The sequence below is a fragment of the Halictus rubicundus genome, chromosome 3 (assembly GCF_050948215.1).
Source record: "Halictus rubicundus isolate RS-2024b chromosome 3, iyHalRubi1_principal, whole genome shotgun sequence".
In the NCBI taxonomy this organism is placed as follows: domain Eukaryota; kingdom Metazoa; phylum Arthropoda; class Insecta; order Hymenoptera; family Halictidae; genus Halictus; species Halictus rubicundus.
In genome coordinates this window covers 2,544,965-2,565,338 of record NC_135151.1, presented here as the reverse complement: position 1 = coordinate 2,565,338, position 20,374 = coordinate 2,544,965, and the positions used below count along the sequence as shown (strand labels likewise).

Genomic DNA, 20,374 nt, shown 5'->3' with positions numbered 1-20,374 from the left:
TTTTATAGCGCCTGCCGGCCTCGGACGAGCAAGTTTCTTCGCCAATGGAACCCCGTCTCCGTTTACGAGCAGTTTCCGCGAAACGGAACGATTTCGCGGATTTCTTCTCCGCAGCGGAACCGTGCATTTACCTTTCCTCTTTAGAAGGTTTTAGCCGGCAATCAGGAACTCCGCGAGCCTACCCGCGAGTATCTTATCAGATAATGCTCCCTATCGCTGATCTTTACCAACGTGGAACACGCCAAAACCGACCGAACAGCGATTTCCAATTATTCGAGGATTGTCTATACGATTTCGGCTCTGACGTCATGGAAATACTCGGCCCTTTGCGGAGCCAAATATTTTTTATTTTTGTTCAAAATATCAAAATATAATGTTCGTTATGTTCACTATTGGTGACAATTTGACTATGGCAATTTGACTATGGCTGTCGAAATGGGTGCCCTTTGTATGCCTGAGGTCTCTGGTAGTATGACCTTTGTGTTGCTAATTGCCCTGGGAATTCTCGTCCACCTTGGTATTCCTAAATGTTGGTACTCTTTGTATTCCGAAATTCTCTTGACATTGCTGCCCTTAGCAATCTCATAGTCCTTCGAACGCTGATCCTTTGTATTACTAAATTTTCGACACAGTTGCCCCCTGTATTCCTGACTTTTGTTGACATTGTCGTCCTTTGTAATTCTACTATAGCTCTTGAACTAGATGTCTTTTGTTTTCCCAAGGTCTCTTGTATCGTGCTACTTTGTATTCTTAAATTTCCTCGACATTGTCGCCCTTAGGAATCCTCCCTCATAAACCTTGAAATACTGATCCTTCGTATTCCTAAATTTCCTCGACGGCTAAGCGTCCACCATTTGAAAGGTCGAAGACGATTCTCGTTCTAATCATCGTAGCCCTGAAGAAAGTCATACAGTGCAGGGTTAAGAGATATTTATTTCGATCTCGGAGTCCCGGTTATCCAATCATCGCGTTCAGAACGAGATCCCGAGGCTCTTGATCAGCAGTTGCGTGCAGACGGTTGGGGTCGTCGCAAATCATCGAAACTCTCCACGGCTGATTGGGGCACGTTATCTCTGAAAAAGTTCGCGTGCGGGGCCTGACGATGACCTCGTTGAACCGTGCTTTCGCCAAGAGCATGAACGCGCTACTACGGTCTCTCTCTCTCTCTCTCTCTCTCTCTCTCTCTCTCTCTCTCCCTCTTTCTCTTTGGTCAGAGCGTTTGAACCCAGAGCGCCTCGTTTCGCGGATACTTTTACCGGTGTTGAACTTTATCGTGAGCTTGTTTGTTGATTTACGGCCGGTGCCGAGAGCGCACGTCCGCCGGTGGAGCTTCCGTTGTCGTCCAGAGCGGCCAGGAAATGGATTCGTTTGAAGAGGAGGCGCGTCCCTCGGCCCAAAAATATCGCGCCTCTAGAAAGGTCAACTTGTTGCCACTCTAACCCGCGTGTCAACGCGCTCTCGCCGAGGAAAGGAAATAATGTGGGAACAGAACGATCGCTCGGTTCGACGGAGTCGGTTCTATATGCAGAAACGGCGAGTAACGGCGGCAGCCTAGAACACTGCCACGGAATCAACCTTTCCGATTCATCACCGAATCGGTCCCGGTTTCGACACCCGACCTATGCTAATCGATCCTCGCGCCGGGAATCGCCTGCCAGACGTCAGTAACGCGGATCGAGTCGATAGCGATGGGATCAAGTGTAATATTCAGGTTCGATCCTAGAAAATCTCAAGAACATTCATCGTTTCGTAGAACAACGCCGACCGGCCTATTTCAATGGATCAACAATATCGCGGAGGAAAAAGACAATTTATAGTAGGACTTTTACTTATCAAAATTATTAAAATTAGTAGGCGAAACATAAAACAGTGTCAATATCAGATGATTTTAACAAAATTATTATATCGTCTACGCCTTAATCAAATTATCACGAGGAATAAATGTTTATGCAACTCCTATTTCTTGCGATTAATGCAGACAATTTTAATTTTAATCTGCAGTCTAATGATTATGGTGCTTCCGTTTTTTTTTCACCGCTTTGAGATTCAAATGGACCGCCAAAGGAGGAGCAAACCACGCAGATCTATAGCGCCGCAGAGCGGGAAGTTTGAAACGATCAACGTGCAGAGTTATCGGTAATTTTTGCCAGATGCTCGGTCGGCGAGGCGGCTAGGCGAATATTTCGCAGTCAGAAATAAGATTCCAGAATGCGGAAACATTGGCATTGAACGTCGGCGCGCGTCGTACGTGCCTCGGGACGCCGATGACGATGAGTCCGCTGCTCCCGCTCGACTCCGCTCGATCCCTCGTGGGAGCGGCTCGCGGAAACCAGTAGGAAGCGAATCACACCTCGAGAATCTTATCCAATTAATGTTTTTACGAGAGACTCCGCGTCCGCCGTGGGCTCCCTCGAGAAAAGAAGCGCCGCTGGAAATAATATGGTACGCGGGCAAACGCGTCCCGATATCGATTCCTCGAGAGGTTCGACGGCCGGTCGCGTGGAGACAAGCGCGGTTTTTATCCGCCCCGATGCGCGACAAGACGCCTTCCTCGTCTAAGGCACTCTTCGCAGATCCGCGGAACGAAGGAAATACTTAGATTTCTTGGAAAATCGAAGCTTTCCATCAACCTTCGACACTGGAGCGTTTTCTGGTTGAGCATTTGCTTCTTCTTCGGCGAGTTTACTGCGTCGATTCTGTTAAAGTCCTTCTCTTCAAATGTGAAATCCACTCGTATTTGTTTTTGTGTTTGACTCTGTGATTCCTTTAAAATCTCTTTCTTTCAATGTAAAATATAATATAAATAAGCAAAGCATCGAGCATTAAAAATATACAGCGTTGAAAATCAATGTAATTTACTAGAATCTGATTTATTCGAATATGACACATTCGAAAAATAAGTTTCGAACCTGGTCCAACATTGGTGTCGCCCATATATGAACGATGCGACGTGGCACTTATCGAGTTAATAATTTGCGTGAGTTGGAAAACTTCGCCTATGTAACTCGCTTGTCAGCAAATAATGGCTTAATATCGCAAACAAGAAGGAAAGAACTTCCAACTCACAATTACCTCACATCTCTAATTAGATTTACAAACGCGGAAATGGAAGACTACTTTTTAATCGAACATCCGAGTTAATCGTTTGAGGCAAACGTGTGCCAGCACGCACTGTCAACTTTCGAGAACCGTATATTTGCATTGCCACCCACCGTCACCTCAGCCGATACTCCGATGACGATCTCGATCGATGACATCACTGCTGACGGTGTCGGCCAACGATTTTATTTAGTAAATCGCCAACTTTATCGGCCATTTTCTTCAGCTGATAACAAACGAAGCGAAAATACGCCGAATCGTCGACAAAGCGGCGGGGAAAAAAGACACGAACGAAGACACCACGTTAAATAAGTAAACTCACGTGACGAAGCACCTAACGAGCAACGAGAACTATCAAGCTGGAATGACGCCGTGCCCGACAGAAGTTCTTCGGATTGCATAACCGGAGTGGATAAAGGCCAGACGAAGACACTAAGAGGGTCATAGGAAGATTATGTCAACGCTATTTCGAATGTTTGCACTTCTTCGGTGCAGATATTGTTCTGACTAATCCGCGTACGAGTTAGATAACTTTGCGAAACCCGCCGGCAAGATGGTGGAAGCCTACTTACTGTTGGGTGGTCGGGAGATCCACGAAATGGAGCTTCTTGTCTACAGAATTCAATTTTATTTGTGCTCACGCGAGAAACAAGCTCCTAAGCGTATTAACGTAAAGAAATGCTTTTGGGACCGAGTTTTCACGATGATCGAAATAAAAGTCTGCCCTCTGCAGCAATTGCAAGAAACAAGAACCGGAGCAGAAAATTCTTTCTCTAACGACTTCAATAACCTACAAATGAAGTACCTTTTAATCTTTCTACTCTTTGAAATTGCACCTACTCATTTTTGTCACGAATGCGTAAAATCCGCAGTCTAATAATCACATATATTTTCGTGAAGCGTTTCTCTAAATCGAAACCAATTATATTTATACATAGAGAAATCTTAGGAAAATGCAGCAATTTTTGTACACTATTTTTGATCCTCCTGCAATTAATTCGAGAAGTACAAATATTCTAACCAAACGCTCTTCTAGTAGCTCTAAACTAGTTAGCCCACGGAAAAATCGTGCAAACGCAATGATTTCTTTACGACCGCAGGTTAAAAACCAGTTAGCGTCTTTTTCCACTGAAAAACTTCCCCCGTTCTCGTAATTTACCTAATGGCGTAGAAGAGCTAATCGATGCTAATTGTATTTAGGTACAGATCGAGAAATCTCGAAAGCGGTCAGCGGGAGAGGATTTTTCCGACGATTACGAGTTAACGACCTCCGAGCCTCGGATCCACTGAAATGTTTAATCTCCCCGTTCAAAATGAAATCGGCTCTCGATTTAGCTCGTATGATTCGAAACGGTATCCGTTTTCCGGTTGCAGGATCGTCGTGGCGGAAGGATGATTTTTCTGAATGTTCGGAGCGGAAATGTTCTCGCGTTCCCGCGGAACGAGATCTCGCCGGAGAAATATGCCTGGAATGAGAATCGTGACTCCCGACATCTGAAAGATAGTACGCCTGGCGCAGCAGCTTGTCCGTTCGTTTTCGTCCCCGGAGCCGACACGGAGAGCCGGGGCGTTCATTACCGGTCCCGAACGGGTTCGTGACACGTCACGAGTATCTCAATGTGAAGTTCGCAACACGATCGAGGGCGAATTCTTGCGGACTTTCACCGCTCGGCTCTGCTCGGCTCCGCTCGAAGGACGAGGGGGCATCGGACGCTCTTCCGAAAGAGACTAGCTGCACAAATCTGCATTTTCACGCATGAATAGCGCAACATCTAACACAATTGTTGAACAATGCTACACAAGAGCGCCGTCGGAAATATCATTCATACATTAACACACATTCTTGTATACCTATTCCTACCGTGCGCGGTCAAAATGACCGGTCCTTAAAAAAAGTTATTGTTAATATAATTAAACGTAGGATAATAGTGAATTTATTGCTGAATGAATCAGTAGATTAACAACTTCCATAAAATGACGATACAAATTTATTTTTATATAATTTCAATTATCTAAAAAATACTGCGATGCTCTCTCCTCGATTTACAAAATTGTACTGTGTCGTCCACCATTACGGTTTGGATGTATTTGCCATGAAACGTGCGTAACTTGATAGCGTCTCATTCGATAAGGCGAATGAGATATTATTTGTTTTGAGTTGGCCATGCCACATTGAGAATAGCCTTTCTTTTATACCGATTGTTTAGGTTTAGAAGAGCTATTAAAATAGAAGAGCTATTTAAATACCATGTTATCTCGTGCGGTCAAATTGACCGGTCGCGGTACGTAGGACAGATTACAAATATTTTTTGGAAAAAGGAAGATAAAACGAGAAATATATACTGAAAAATACACTGTACACATACTTAAAGAAAAGTCGTGAAGATAAATAGCGATGTGATCATATTGTATGTATGAAATTGTACGCAGTAGTTTGAAAAGGTCAATTTGACTGGCCGTGGTAGGTTTAGTGTTAAAACGTACTATGCACTGCAAATTGCGAACAAATAGCTGTAACTAGACTGCGAATTTTATGCGCTCACGACATGAAAAGGGTAGATCAAACGGGAAACAATAGGAACATTCGAAAAATGTAAAACTGCTATAGCATTATTTTCAACTCAGTAAAAAATTATAAAGAAAACCATGAAATGTCTATGCTCCTGTGTCTTACAGTTTTCATTTTGCATAAAAAACCGCAGTCTAATTGCAATAATTATATTTTATGGATATATGAGAAAAATTGGTAGGTGTAACTTTAAGTAGCAAAAATATCAGAAAAATGTAAACATACTATTACATTACTTTCAATCTGTTAAACATAATAAGAAAGAAAATTCTATTTCACTTTAGTTCGTTGCAATTCAGGTAAAACATTTTTCTTTTGCAGACAGATCTGCAGGCTAGTAATAATAAATGGGATTTTCAAAATAATTTGATACAATTGTACAATATCTATTAGTCTTGATGAGCTCTCAAAAAAAAAAAGAGAAAAAATATCGAATGTGCGAAAAGATGTTTCTGACGGTTAACGTTCAAAGACGGTCTATCGGTAGTTGTTTTTCGGAACTTTTTGGCTTTTGACCAGTTGGTATGTTCTATGGGGAGGATTGTGGATGGTCGTAAGTGGCCAGGGAGATCTCGAAGCAGCATTGTTGCGAGGCGAAGCGATTCCCGGTCACGCCGATCCGACATTCTCGCTTGCCCCGCGCCGGAAAAATCCATTCCGATCGGTTTCTTTGCAGGAGGACGCGGTTCCGAGAACGGAATGCCGCGCGAGAGTGCCTCGAAAGTTTTAGACCAGGCGATTTATGGCCGACCGGCACCTTGAACCAGCGAGTTTGCCCCCGACTCGATAACCACGATCTCGAACACTTCGCCTTAAACGTTCCCCCTTGTGTGCTTCGCGATCTGCCGCGAAATGACGTCTGCGTTCTGCGATTCGCTGCGAACCAGCGTATTATGCTCTTTCAACACAAAAACTATGTTCCGAAATTTTTGCTTGCTCTTCCATAATCAGTTGGCTTACAATCTATTGGGCCAATAGATACCCAATCTGGCTTGGGTAGCCAGCAATTTTTGCACGACCTTTAAGAACTCTTTCGCAACATGCTCACCTGCGTTGAGATGTTCAGGCTCCGCTCCGTCGTTGTTCTCGGCTGGTTCGGCGTCGTCTACCTCGTCATTCCGCGCTGCAACAAAAACAGACGAGTTCAGATAAAAGTAGACCCGAACGAACGCAATTAAAACATCGGAAGACATCGTCGGATGTCATCGATGCGAAGCCCCGGCGGTGCAGCCTGCGCAGCGGCTGGATTTTCAATATGAATTTTCCACGATTTTCCCGCAAGCGGAGTGACACGTACGTAGAGAGGACGCGTTTCTGGTTGACGTTTCAATTAAGAAAAATTACGGTCGCGGAGGATACGGCGCGACGGTCGCGAAACGTGGAACAGGCTCGCGGCACAAAGGAGAGAAACCCAGTGATAATGAGTCGAGGTAATAGCCCGCTGGCTAGTGGACACAGCTGCACGGTTGACTCCAGTTGACCCGCCGCTTATGGAACGTCGGATACGAGGAGGGTAGCTAAGGGAACACGCGTCGTGTACGCGCTTGTGAGATATGCGTGTACCCGCGTGTAACAGCTTTCCGCTTCCTCCTGCAACCACGGCTCGTTTCCGCGTCCAGGGCACCGTCCATTCAACAATCCGAGGAATCCCCGAAACAGTCAACTATGGAAACCGCTTCCGTTCTTCGTCCATCCTATGCAATTATTTCAGAAGGAAATCGGCGAGTGAGAAGAAAATTCATGGTAAACCTACCGAGCAGTAAAAGCGAATACAAAAATGATTTAACTTCGTGGAAATGACAAGATTCGATTTATATTAGGGGGGCCCATAAGTAATCAATTATTTTGAAATCTAAAACAAACTTTGTAATAAATTCAAGTTTTTATTTCTTAATTTATTATATAATCTCCATCAGTATCAATGACAGTTTGCCATATTTCAAATTTTCAAAACCCCTCTTATAGAAACCCAGGGTTCGCGAAGCAAAATATGACTCAAGGTGCCTCCTTACATCTTCTACAGAAGTGAATGTTTCATTTCTTAAATAATGCTTCACAGATCTGAAAAGATGATAGTCAGAGGGAGCAATATCCGTTGAGTACGGGGGTTGAGGCAAAACTTCCCATTGCAATTCTTTGATTTTTTCCTGAGTGAGTTTCGCTGTATGGGGCCGGGCATTGTCAATTTGCGGTATTACACCTTTTCTGTGGACTAAAGATGCCCTCTTTTTCAATAGTTCTGAATACAGCCGTTGTAATTGCAGACAATACAACTGAGCAATATCTGTTTTTCCAGGTTTCATAACTCAAAGTTAATTATGCCGCGACAGTCCCACCAAATGCACAGTAACATCTTTCTATGTGATAAGCTAGCTTTAGGGGTTGATATTGCGATTTGATTTGCAGAAAGCCATTCCTTGGAACGCTTTATGTTATCATAAAGAATCCATTTTTCATCTCCGATAACGATTCTGCTAAGAAATGGATCTCTACGAAATCTGGATAGCAATGATAATTGACGCGGTACACATATTCCTTGCCTATACGCCTTTCCCATTTCGTGTAGGTGTCTTTGCATAGTTGACCATATGGACTCAAGGCTTCTCGATAATTCTTGTACACTTAATTTGGATCAGCTTCCACTAGAGATTTTAGGGTGTCATTATCAAATCCAACTGGTCGTCCACTTCGAGGGCTGTCAGAGAGATTATAATCACCAGCAGCAAACCTTTTGAACCAACGTTGACACTTGTTGACCTTCAATACATCTCCATAAACATCGCAATTTTTCTTTGTTGTTACCGTTGCATTAAATCCCGCATGGAAATGAAAAAGTATGCAATGACGAATATGATCCTCGGAAGGTACGGATGCCGCCATTTTATTACAGGGTTGTAAAAAAATTATACTTTTTAGAATATTTTGAAGACAGGCTGCTTTACCGAAAACTGTGAAAGAATACGTGTTTCCTCTTCAACGATCGGTACAGAACTAAAGGCAAAACAAATACTTTGCAAATAATTGATTACTTATGGGTACCCCTAATATTTAGATTTTGTACAACTTCAATCATTCCCTATCGGAAGGTCAGTCTATTAGATCTTTACGCGTTTATTGCACCTGCTAATCTTTGAAACACTCTTAGTTCAGTTTCCTTAGAACGAATCTTCAAAACCGCAAAAGAGATTTTTCTCTGAGTTCAATTTTTTCGAAAATCAACTATGAAAGTGGGGAACCGCATGAAGATCCTACAAAACACAGATTTAATTGTTCGTCTTAGGACGAAGCTTCCTGCCACGATCGCATTTCCGCGGCATGACACTATAGCACTCATTCAGCAATCAGCAGAACACGCGGAAGAGTGAACAGCAATGGTTGTCTTTCTCTATCCGTCTCGCTCTCTGTCCAGCTCTCAACCTTCTTCTCGTTCGCTATCTCTGTTTCTCTCTATTTCTCTTTTCCGCTGTCTCGTTGCCAGCGACCTTGATCGCTTAATGAACGTTGCCCAGCCCAGATCCATATCTCGAGACACGGCACGTCGAGCGTGCTCCCCCGGCAACGCTAACAAACCTTTGAACCCCGATCGATATTAATTAATCTCGACGGTGGCCTCCCTTGTTTTGCGAACGGCCCCCAGACGCCGATGGGGGGAAAGTGATTTTGATTGCTGTAATTTGCGACCGTGCTCTGCAAATAGATGCTGGAAATTACAGCGCGACTGATCGATCATCGACCATCTTCCGATCGCGAGGATCGAGATGAAGGATTCTTCTTCCCAACGATCCTTTCGAGCACGATATCGATGGTGCTCTCCGTGCTCTCGACCAATCAGGATTTACCTTTGTCGAGTTCGCTTTACTCTCGCGATAATCAGAATTGTTGTAAATAGTAGAATTGCGCCGATCGTTTGTTTCTGCGCGAAGATTGTGTATACTGTTTTAATGGCGCAGGTGTGTTTTACTTGTTCGAGCCTCCGAACGCGAAAATAGCTTTTACGACTAACGATGCTTAGAATAAAGCTGCACTTAATAGAAGAACAATCATGAAGAATTGCTTACAAACATATTTTTAAATACAAATAAAATTATTTATCGTTCAAAAAATTGTATCAAGTCACACTTGTCACACTTGCAATTTTTACGAGAAATTTAAAATGAGTTGCCTTGACTGTCGGTACTGCTTCTAGTGTTCGTATTGTTTAATAGACTTTAAAACGACGTGAGACAACTTCGTCGTTAGACCGCGGATTTTTATGCATTTACTACAAAAACGACTTGGCGCGATATAAGACAGACAGCAAAGAATTTAAGAATGTTGTTAGATTATATTCAGCTGGTTAACCCTTTGCACTCTTAGTTATTTTAATTCTAAAACGAAACATTTCTTCCGACCTAAAATATTTCCCTTCTATATATTTTTTTTCATATTGTACATACGAAAATGGTGGAATTTACTCGTACCATACTGAAATATTTAGTAATTTATTAAATACTAACAAATTTAATAATGTGAAAAATATTTTGAATAATGAAATAGCAATTTTTAGTGACGCCTTATAGTCGCCATTCGAGTGCTAAGGGTTAAAATCATTCAGAAAATATGTGAACGTCTATGTAGCTCTATTATCTTAAAATTGATGCAGACAATTTTTATTTTCATACAAATCCGCCGTCCTGTTCCGCAGTTCAATACAATAATGCCATATTTGGGGGAGGGGGGGGGGGGGCGTGGCACTCAAAATGTTACTGTGACCGAGTCCAATGTGTACAATGTGACCGTGTCGATACAATTCGGAAAATTGATTGTGAATATGTTAGATGATCAACCATGATGGAAGCTCTCTAGAGTTCCGGGGACGCGTTTCCGCGGTTTGGCGCGAGTCGCGCAGATCTTTGGCGAATTCGCGCGGATACCTGTCGGGTGCTCGTCGTTCCCGACTAAACGGCCCGTAAAATTGAAACGGACATGGAATTTTAACGGTCGATTAAGCTGCGCGTTCGCGTCGATCATCGCGCGTTTAAGTGCGCGTCGCGGTCCCGGGCCTTTACGACGCACCGCAAGAACTCGTAAAGCGGCCCTGATATCGGTCGCTTTAATCTGCTTGCGAACGCGAAAGCGTTCCGAGACCGAAGAATGCGCCAGCCGACCGTCCTCCCACCGTATCGGCGAAAACCACGACTGTTTCTCCCCGCTTTGCCGATTCGATCCTTCTTTTCGCGATCGATACGCGCGCGGTTTTCTCTGGGGAACCTGTACTCCGAGTTGGAGTACCTTGCGAGTAAATTGCCACCTCGATCGATCGAATCCGACTTCTCGATTTTGGAAAATATCGAGTCAGAACCGTGAGTTCGCGTCATTTTTCGTCAAATTGGAAAAGGGAACCTTTCGATGCATCGTCTCTAGGTTTCAAATTGTCAGATTTCAATGCATCAGTGCAATTGAACGTCTGGATGTCTTTAAATCGTTCTCGATGGTACTGATAATATTTCTAAGTACACCTATCCCCCGATTTACACAGTACCTTATTTACACGATTTCACTTTTATACTTCTATATTTCTGCATTAATTTCACTTTTATATTTCTGCAGTCATTTTTTAATTCCGTTCGCTTGGCAACATTGGCGCTTGTATTTCTCGTCATTTTTTAATTCCATTCTATTTTGGATTCCATTTATTCTGAAGCGGCCGTCTTGCTAGCGTGTATAAAGTTTACTAGTCTACGAAAGTGATAACAGTAACGAAATTTTTTGTTGAATTTTTTAATTTATATTTTTTGTTTCTATACTTAAAATGAATTACATACATATACCTTTATATTTTTGTCATTTTACGAATAGACCGTTATTTTTATGTTTTTGAAGATATATTTAGTTTTATTTTACGTTGAAATAAATGACTGAATTATGCGCATTTTAGTTTGTTTTCGATTTACACGGTTTTCTAAGGAACATTCTACGTTCCAAATTTTCTGATCTCAGAAATAGTCTCTCGGTCTCTTCTGGCGATCGTTCTGGCTTGCAAGGATGAAGCAGGATCGAGGTGATTCGGCGATTTTTTCGAGGGACCGGGAAGCATCCGTAGAAAGGACCATGGCCGGGAAGTTGACATTAGCGGGGTTCCGAAGGCAGGAAGCCAGAAAGAGAGCCACCGGCAGAGGGCTTAGGTTAGAACGAGAGAATGATAGAACCAGTCGCAGGGATGGCGAACAGGAAGAGGACAGGCGAGCCCGGGACAGGGAACGAGCGGAGAGAGCCAGTCGGAAGGAAGAGGAGGGAGAGCCGGAGGAGGTGGAAAGAGAGAAAAGGGAGAAAAGAGAGCAACGTGAAATAAGAAGAGTGGTTCTCCTCTCCGGTCGAAGAGGTTGGGAGCGGGTGGCCTTGAGCAGGTCATCACCTCCGGCTGTGCTGCTGATGCTGCCCGCGCGCTGGACCATCTTAACTTCTTCTTCTTCTTCTTCTTCTTCTTCTTCTTCTTCTTCTTCTTCTTCTTCTTCTTCTTCTTCGTCGTCGTCCTCCTCTTCCTCTTCTTACTCGAACGGAGACCCTCTTCTTCTTCTCCTCCGATCAGCTCCTCTTCGCCAACCTCTGTATGCTTGCCTCTACTCGCTCCTTTGCTCTCACCGTTCTCTCTCCTGCTCTTTTTGTCTCCCTTCGCCCTTTCTCTTTCTTCCCCCCCCCCTCTCTCTATTTCTCTCGCTGTTTCTCTACCTTTTCTCCCCCCCCCCTCCCCGCACACACGCTCTTTACACTTTTCCACCGGACCTCCACCGTGCAGCGAACAATCCGTCCGAGCTAACTCCGTGGAGACCAAACAGATACACCGAGGGACCACGTCTCTACTCCTGGTACCGAGAACCAGTCGGAGAAAGGAATTCCCTGTGTCGCGCAGGGTTTCGAACTGCGCGTGCTACCTTCACCAATCCCGAAAGCTTACCCTCGTCCACTGCTTCGTGGACAGTTTCGCTTGAGAGTTGATTTTAACCCCTTAACAACGAGGATTTTTTAACCCCCCTAACACTAAACCTGCCAAGCACAAAACATATGAAAGTGAAACGTCTTACAGAAAACCGGTCATTTTGACCGTGCTGGGTTTAGTACTACATCAAAGTCTTCAGTTCTAGGATGAAATGAAAATACACACTGATCTATTGTTACTACGATAATTCTTGGAGAATGACGAATCAATGTGGTTTCTTGAATACAAAGATAGGTCTGCCAATTTTGCACGAAACGCGTCTAAATATCTTCAAGAAAAATGTCCCTAGTTAACCGAAAGGAAAAATGAAAGTACGCGTTGTGAATTGTTCGCGAGTAAGGGTTGCTGCTAAAGAGACACCGAACGACGCGGAAAGAGCCGTTTCACCATCATCACATGTCCGAAACGAAGAAATCACGCGAATTCGTCGTTTCGAAACGTAACGCGACGCTGAAGGCATTGAAGCCCGCCGGTTCCCGTCCCGGCGACACGATAATTCGACTAATTGCGCGAGCAGGATCCCTCAACCGGGAACGGGAACGTGAACGGGAACGGGGCCGGAACGGGAATCACGCAAATCGAGTTTGACAAAGTAGATCGGCCGTAACGCCTCCCGAACGACGTAATGGCCGACGCGTGGCCGCGCAGGCGAGATTCGTTTCGGTGAAATCCGCTGCCGATCGGCCGCCGCTGCATTCGGCCTAAGTGAATGAGAAAGATAAACATAATAATTACGAGAAATTGCGGGGCTGCCGCTTGAAAACGGCCCGGCCGAGGCGAGAGAGCTGGATCTCCGACGCGCCCCTTACAGCCCCGTTCAATTAAATCGAACCATCGGCCTGTCAATGGCATTCAACCGGCGAGTCCTGTCGATTGACCAGACGCGGTCTCATTGAAAAATACGAGAGGAGAAACCTTGCGGTTGGAGGTGTCGAACGAACGTCTGTAACGAGACCTCAAAACTGTTGTAATACCAATCTCGATTCCCGAGACAGTTACGAATAAACTGATTGTTAGAAATACGCACAGACCTATGGAAGAATACAGTGAATTTTCCCGTTGTAAGTCAGTGCAAACTTTGCGGTTCAAAGTCGTTGGATCTACCCACACCACCGAGCACAGTGCGGACAAGTGGGGCACATCTCACTACACGTTCATATCACGATGTATGAAAAATTCCTTTGGCAAAACTGCATATTAGGAGGAAATTCATATTATTATTCATTTAAAAATCAGTTAACAATTATTTTTATGCATAAATATTGTTAATTTTTTTCAATTTATTAATTTTCTTGTTAGCTTCATTTTTTGTGAGTAATTACCATTACATATCAATTAGTAACCAAATTTAGATTTCTGCAAAAAATTTTTGCCATGGCCGCACTCTTTAGAGTGCCAAAAAATCGAAAAATATTACATTAACTGTAAATGAGTGTTGCAATAATAATTCTGTGCAATGGAAAGTGCTTATCAAGGTATATGCATTCCTTTTACATTGAATAAAGTAGATTTACTTTTTGTACAAATTTTCAACGGTGGTTATATTTATTAATTGCATATAAAACTTCAAATTAACATACAACAAAAACGGCAAAATATATCCTGAGATTCATACATATTCGGATATATTACTTATTATAGTTTAAGAATTTTATAGTTTTGTGTGCAACTAATTGCTACTTTTCATTTTATAAACTTTTTAAAAAGTGTCCATCCCTTTCCTTTAGGATCTTTTGTGGAAATTTGTTAATTTCTTTTTAAATGTATTAGTTGTATTGTCAAATTTCATTTTCTGTGAGTAATTAACAATACATTTACATTCGTAAACTTTGAATTTCTGTCAAAAATTTTGCCATTTGCCCACCACAGTGACAGTGCGGAATTTACTGTGCGAAATTCAATGTTCGTGTGTATCACGATATGAAATGCATTTCTTTTGCAAAAAATACGTAGTACGATGAAAATTGTTATTAATAATCATATAATAATCATTTTTATGCATAATACAATTTTGCAATAATTATATATTAATCATTTTTATGTATTCTTAATTTGTTTTTAATATATGTTTTATACCTATTGAAAAAGCAATAAGAATGTAAGGATAGATCGAGATTGTTTGGAAGAACGTGAATAGGGATCACATTCCAAGTACTAAGAATGAGTCGGATAGCGAATAGCGATTTGTTAAGTTTGTTAATTTTGTTTACTACTGTTATAGTTTGTTTAAGTTTCTTATTATTAATTTTACATAGGGTTCATTTATTATTAATTTCCTTTTAAATTTCTTAGTTTTTAAAAATAAATTTTTTAATAAAAATCCTTAATTTTTTGTTAAATTTATTAATTATATTGGTAAATTTAATTTTCTATAATAAATGTCCTATAGATATACATTAGTAACCAGAGAAGTGCCCAAAAACAGGACATAGCTTCGCAAACTAGTTGGTCTAACATCTAGAACAGATTCAAGTCATTTGGACCAATTTTAAAAAAGTTATTCCGCTTGAAAAGGTGTCCACATACTTTTGAGCGGCAGTGTATAGCTGGAATTCACTGTACTTCTTGAGCAGAGAGGCAGGGCTGCCAATTTAGGCTCAGTAACTGGAGGTTATGAAATGAGCCAGGAATTACGGCCATCGGCAAACTCTGCGGACGTTTTATGAGCGTCGAAGTTTTCGAAGACATCCACGGAATCTCGGTCAAAATTGGTCAGCGAAAGAGAGGCGCGGCCGACCGGAAGTCTTCGGACGATAACGCTCTGCGAACAGGGCCGATAATAGCCGCGCGTGGTCTCTCACGGTTACGATTCGCAATTAAGGACGACGGAGGACGAATGAGTACCTGCCCACCTGTCCTCCTCCTTTTTTCGGTCCCGCAACATTACTTTCCAGCTCGTTGCGTCGCGAACGACGCGTGGGATTGTTCAATCGTAAACCCGTTTACGGCGAGGTAAGTGTTCCGCGGTAAAAGTCTGTCTCGTAAAAAGACGCGCGACATCCTCGACGAAAGTCGGAATCGAAGTGATCGAACTCTTCTGTTTAACAGTTCGACCACCGGATTCTAGAAAATGAGGATCGAAATCTCTGACCGACAACCTCGAAGCAGAACAAAGACGTCACTGGGTCGAGGCCATCGCGTGATCGGCAAATGGTACCCGGCCCCAGAGAGTCGTTCACCCCTGCATCCTTCTGCATCCTTCCCGTTATTGAAATCTCGATCACTGTCGATGATCGCGCCTCCGGGCATCGAGCCGTACACCGCCTGGAAAAATCGGTGAACAACGCTCGCCCGCATTTGCATGATCGCGGTTGCGTTACAACCGATTACGGGCACTCTACTTTCGATAATGGCCGCTCGCCGATCGCTGAGCGGAAAAATTCGCTTTATGAGATCGCGAATCTTGACCCTGCTTCGGTACAGATTTATCTGACACCATACCATAGATCTATGTGAAACTAGTTTTCTTTCAAATTGTCTTTGTACAATTGCTTCCTAGTACTGCGGTCTCCAGTCACTGGACCTACATTGGCAGCCCTACGTGATCAAGACTCATCATCCGACAAACTTATTTTTACCTGATATCTGACACCATATCACATCGATGTGAAACTAGTTTTCTTGCAAATTGTCTTTGTACAATTGCTTCCTAGTACTGCGGTCTCCAGTCACTGAACCTACATTGGCAGTCCTACGTGATCACGATTCATCGTCCGACAAACTTATTTGTACCTTATAGATTTTCGTTCATAATTTATTTTGATGTTATCAAATCATTCTCCCTATAGAATCATTCTTCTTATAGAACTCCCTGCTAATTTTCTCACTAATGTGGAACTAATTTTTGTCGCACAAGGTAATCCCGGAACATCGGGCACTGGCACCGCGAAATAAATACTAAACGGCTTCGGTCGGTCGCGCGAACTGTACTAAACGCGGCGTGTATCTTGAACGGTTGGCGCCTGCCAGATAACACCAGGCCTCCGTTTCTCCGACGAACACATCGGCGCGTGTCGTGCGAGAATTGAATATGTACACGCTGGTACGCCACGCGGGGATGCGTCCGATGAATGAGCTAATTGTGCCTACCACGCCGCGAGCCTATCGCTTTTGTTCCGATTCGAAAAACAGCGCCTATAATCGCACGCGAGGAAAATTAGGACAGCTCCGGAGAGCCAGGGAACAGAACATTTAACCCCTCCCCGTATCAGTGTCTTCGCGACCACAATGACCAGTACTTGCTTCTGACAAATTCCCGTTAGAGTAACCGTTCCACATTTAAATTAATTTATTTTCCATCGATGCGTATTAAGCGCATCAGATAAGGTGCAATAGTACATCCCAATCTAAAACGGTCGAATTCCATTGCAAGACAGGGGATTGTGAATTGATTACAGAAGAATAGAATTTTCCATAAATTTAAAAGAATAATATTCATATTATTATTATTATTATTATTATTATTATTTAGTAGATCCTGTTCGAAACCTACATGCTGAGTCTGATTTGCTATATTTGACGGGAGAGGGTTAATAGGTTCATTTTGGAGCAGCAGGCCCTCGTATCAAAGAGAGATATTTTTGAAAGCGGAGAGTTTTAAATGTGAACTCTGAATTGATTATTATTTAAGGAACACGTTCGATCAAACTGGAACAAGTCCCGTTTAATATTGGTATCGTGTGTTTCTTTCGTTCGGAGTTCGATAAATGTTTAAATAGAGATGACACATTTTTCCTTGCACTCGTATGTCGTTTGCTGCAGAGTGTCTGCAATTGCGTAAACATCGTTAAACCGACGATAAAGATTGTCGCGGAAGAATGTTCGGCTTTGTGCTTTCCGATCAGTACGGGTTTTGTTTAACCGTGGATTAATGTTTGGGAAAAAGAGTGACGCGTCACACCATTCACGGTACCTTGATCAATTATACCCCTGTCGTCTAAAGTTAGTCGACGACTGCATCAACTGAATGAAGAATTATTTTCAGACTATTCTTCATTGGCGACGTGTTGGCAGCGAGACCTACGCTGTTAACTTCGTGATAATTCGACCATAATAGTGAGATAATGTCAATCATAACGCTGTGAATATCTTCATTACTATTGTTATATTCAGGGTTAAAAATAGCTCCTTGTGCATCATCTTGCACTTTCAAAGTTAATCACATTGCAATCCATTCCTTTTTGTACTGGATTTGTCTTTTAGCGTTTCAGTATTTTCGGCCTAAAAAACATACTTTATCAATTTTTATTGCGAGATCAGATAAAAGCATCGTGAAAAACAACCTTCTTTATTTCCATTGCAAGTTCAAACAAGTGCAATTTTTCCAAATTTTCTTTATACTTATTTATGAAATTTTCAAAGGAGCATTTCGATTGAAATTGCACCTATCCGATCAATTAAGCGAGTCACGGTACGCCAAGTACAACCTTTTCCAAATTTTCTTCATTGCATAATCTGACAATCCTAGCTTCGCAAGAAACCTCAACGAGATTAGCCGAAACCGAAAAAAAGTGATTTCAACTGAAAGTTAACGTATCCGATCGATTAAGCGATTCCTCTGTGTGCGGCAAACACGCGTATCCCTTTTTCTTCTAAGAAGCGATTAGAGCGAAAGAAATCGGCGATCGCGGCGACCACGGAGAAAATTGCGATGGGTTAACGACGGGTGCGTTCGCCGGTGCATCGCAGGTGCGTAACAAGTGCATCGTCGGTGGCTCGCAGCAGAGGATGCGTCTCGAGCGGAATAAGTTTCTGCGGCGAACGAAAGGAATCAATCAGAGGAGAGGACGCGAGGCGAGGGCAATCAAGCGTGCGCCTGATTTCTCGCTGAAACAACAGGCGGAATGGGACGGCGAACAGCAAACACCGAATGGGCAGGTGTAGCCCATCTGCACTGTCAGCTGCCAGCGTGCCAAAGCCCTTGGCGTCGTGGTCTACCCTTGAGATTCGAAAAATATCCTGCTCCGCGCGAGAACGACCGAACCAAACGAACGTCGAACGGAACGCAACGGCAACGCAGCTGTTGCTGCGCTTTTCTGTGGGTGGCGAGTGAAAGTGCAGCTTTGAGGCCGGACCCGGCGACAAATTGAATATTTTTCTTTTTTTCTTGTAACAGCATCCTGCGGCTAAATCCGACCGACGAGGATCCGCCAGAAGTTGTTAGCCCACTTTCCTCTTCACCGTTCCAATTACTGGCCCGAACCTCCCTGGCCCATCGAACCCGCAACAATCGACTTCGCGGTAGGACCTCGAGGTCCCTGCCATGAACTGGCCAATGCGAACCATAGTGGCCGGAAGGGATCCACCGTCGAGGGCTACTGGTAACAGAAGTTAGCTGTCGTTTGCCAACTCTCCGAGGAATTGCTTGCCTCTTTTTATTGGAGCTTGGCGTACTGATATATTCCACTTTTCTAGGGTTTCAGAATTGTTTGCGTCGTCTTTCTCATCTATAGACTGCCGAATTTAAACGAACATCAGCTTCATTCACACTGAAAGCAACATCAAATCATCTTGTACTTAATTTCGCAAATTCTGTCTTCGATTATTGCATCGTTGGAAGGAACGGTGGAAATACTTCTTAAGTGCAAAGTGGGGTAAAATGTTGTACCTAATATTCTTCGGTCTAATCAAGTTCTTATTTCTTCAAAGATGAACATTTATTTGTCGTTTGTCGATTGGTAGCACAATTTCAGGCTGCAAGGAGCTACGAATTCGTTCTTTAGCTAGAAAATAATCAATTTACCGCAACCAATTCCATTAGTTCATCGGTTATCAATAGACCGCGGATGTTTATGCAATTTTCAATTTTTGTAGGTAAATTTTAGGAAAGCGGAAACAAATCAAATCATATTTTCAGTGGTAGTGACCTTTGTAGATCTGAAATGAATAAAAATCGTACTGAATTCTGTGGAATTTTATATTGTAGTATTTTTTGAAAATTTTCAGAAACCATAAACGCATAAAGATCCGCAGTCTACTTATCAATTCGGTAGAGTGATTGCAAGCTTCAGGTAGCAAAGAAGTGGACACTATGACGAAAGGAACAGAAAACGGGCAATCCTCTGCAAACGATTGCGACAATTATTCATCGATTGTCAATTTAATGGAGCGATTTAACTGTCAGGGGAACTACAAATTCGTTTTTTACCTACAAAACGATCAACATAGTCCAACCAATTCCATTAGAGTTCATCCTTTATCGATTGACAGAGCGATTCGAAGCTTCAACAAGCAGATGAAAGAAGAGAATGAAGAAAGGAGAAGGAAATGAAAAATTTGCTACGAACGGTAGCATTAGTCGATCGATTAGCCGTCGCTGGAGGGACTCGAAGCATCGAATGACTACAAATAATTACACGAATTCATCGGTTATCAATCGGCAAAGCGAAGCTTCCCACCGGTAACGTTTTTCCCCGGCGGTTTTCAGCTTCGCTCGCGCTTCTGATCGGATTATAGGGATCATACGAGGATGTCCGACCGGTCGTACAAAAAGCAGCGAGCCTAAGCGCGTCGTTAGACGCCGGCGAGCCTTTTTCCGTCCCGGAGACGGGAGCTTTTTCGACGACCCGGACGGGAAGCGCTCGATCCGGGGGAGATTCTTTTTTTACCCGCGAAGCTGCACAGTGTACTCTAATGTCTCACATCCTGCTCGCTGAAAGCGTTCTCGCGACGCATAATAACACCGGATAATACTCTTCTAAATGCTAATGTTTTTTCGGGTGCGAGCCCTG

The 20,374-nt window shown here is 43.1% G+C and overlaps 1 protein-coding gene across 1 annotated transcript in view; it reads right to left on the bottom strand.

Annotated features, from left to right (window-relative positions):
- The window catches only part of Bbg (PDZ domain-containing protein big bang), a 106,436-nt gene that overhangs the window by 25,984 nt on the left and 60,078 nt on the right, over positions 1 to 20,374 (bottom strand). Inside the window, exon 6 of the mRNA XM_076784771.1 lies at positions 6,717 to 6,791. Within this exon, the coding sequence (XP_076640886.1) occupies positions 6,717 to 6,791 (75 nt within the window). The remainder of the gene's footprint in view (positions 1 to 6,716; positions 6,792 to 20,374) is intronic.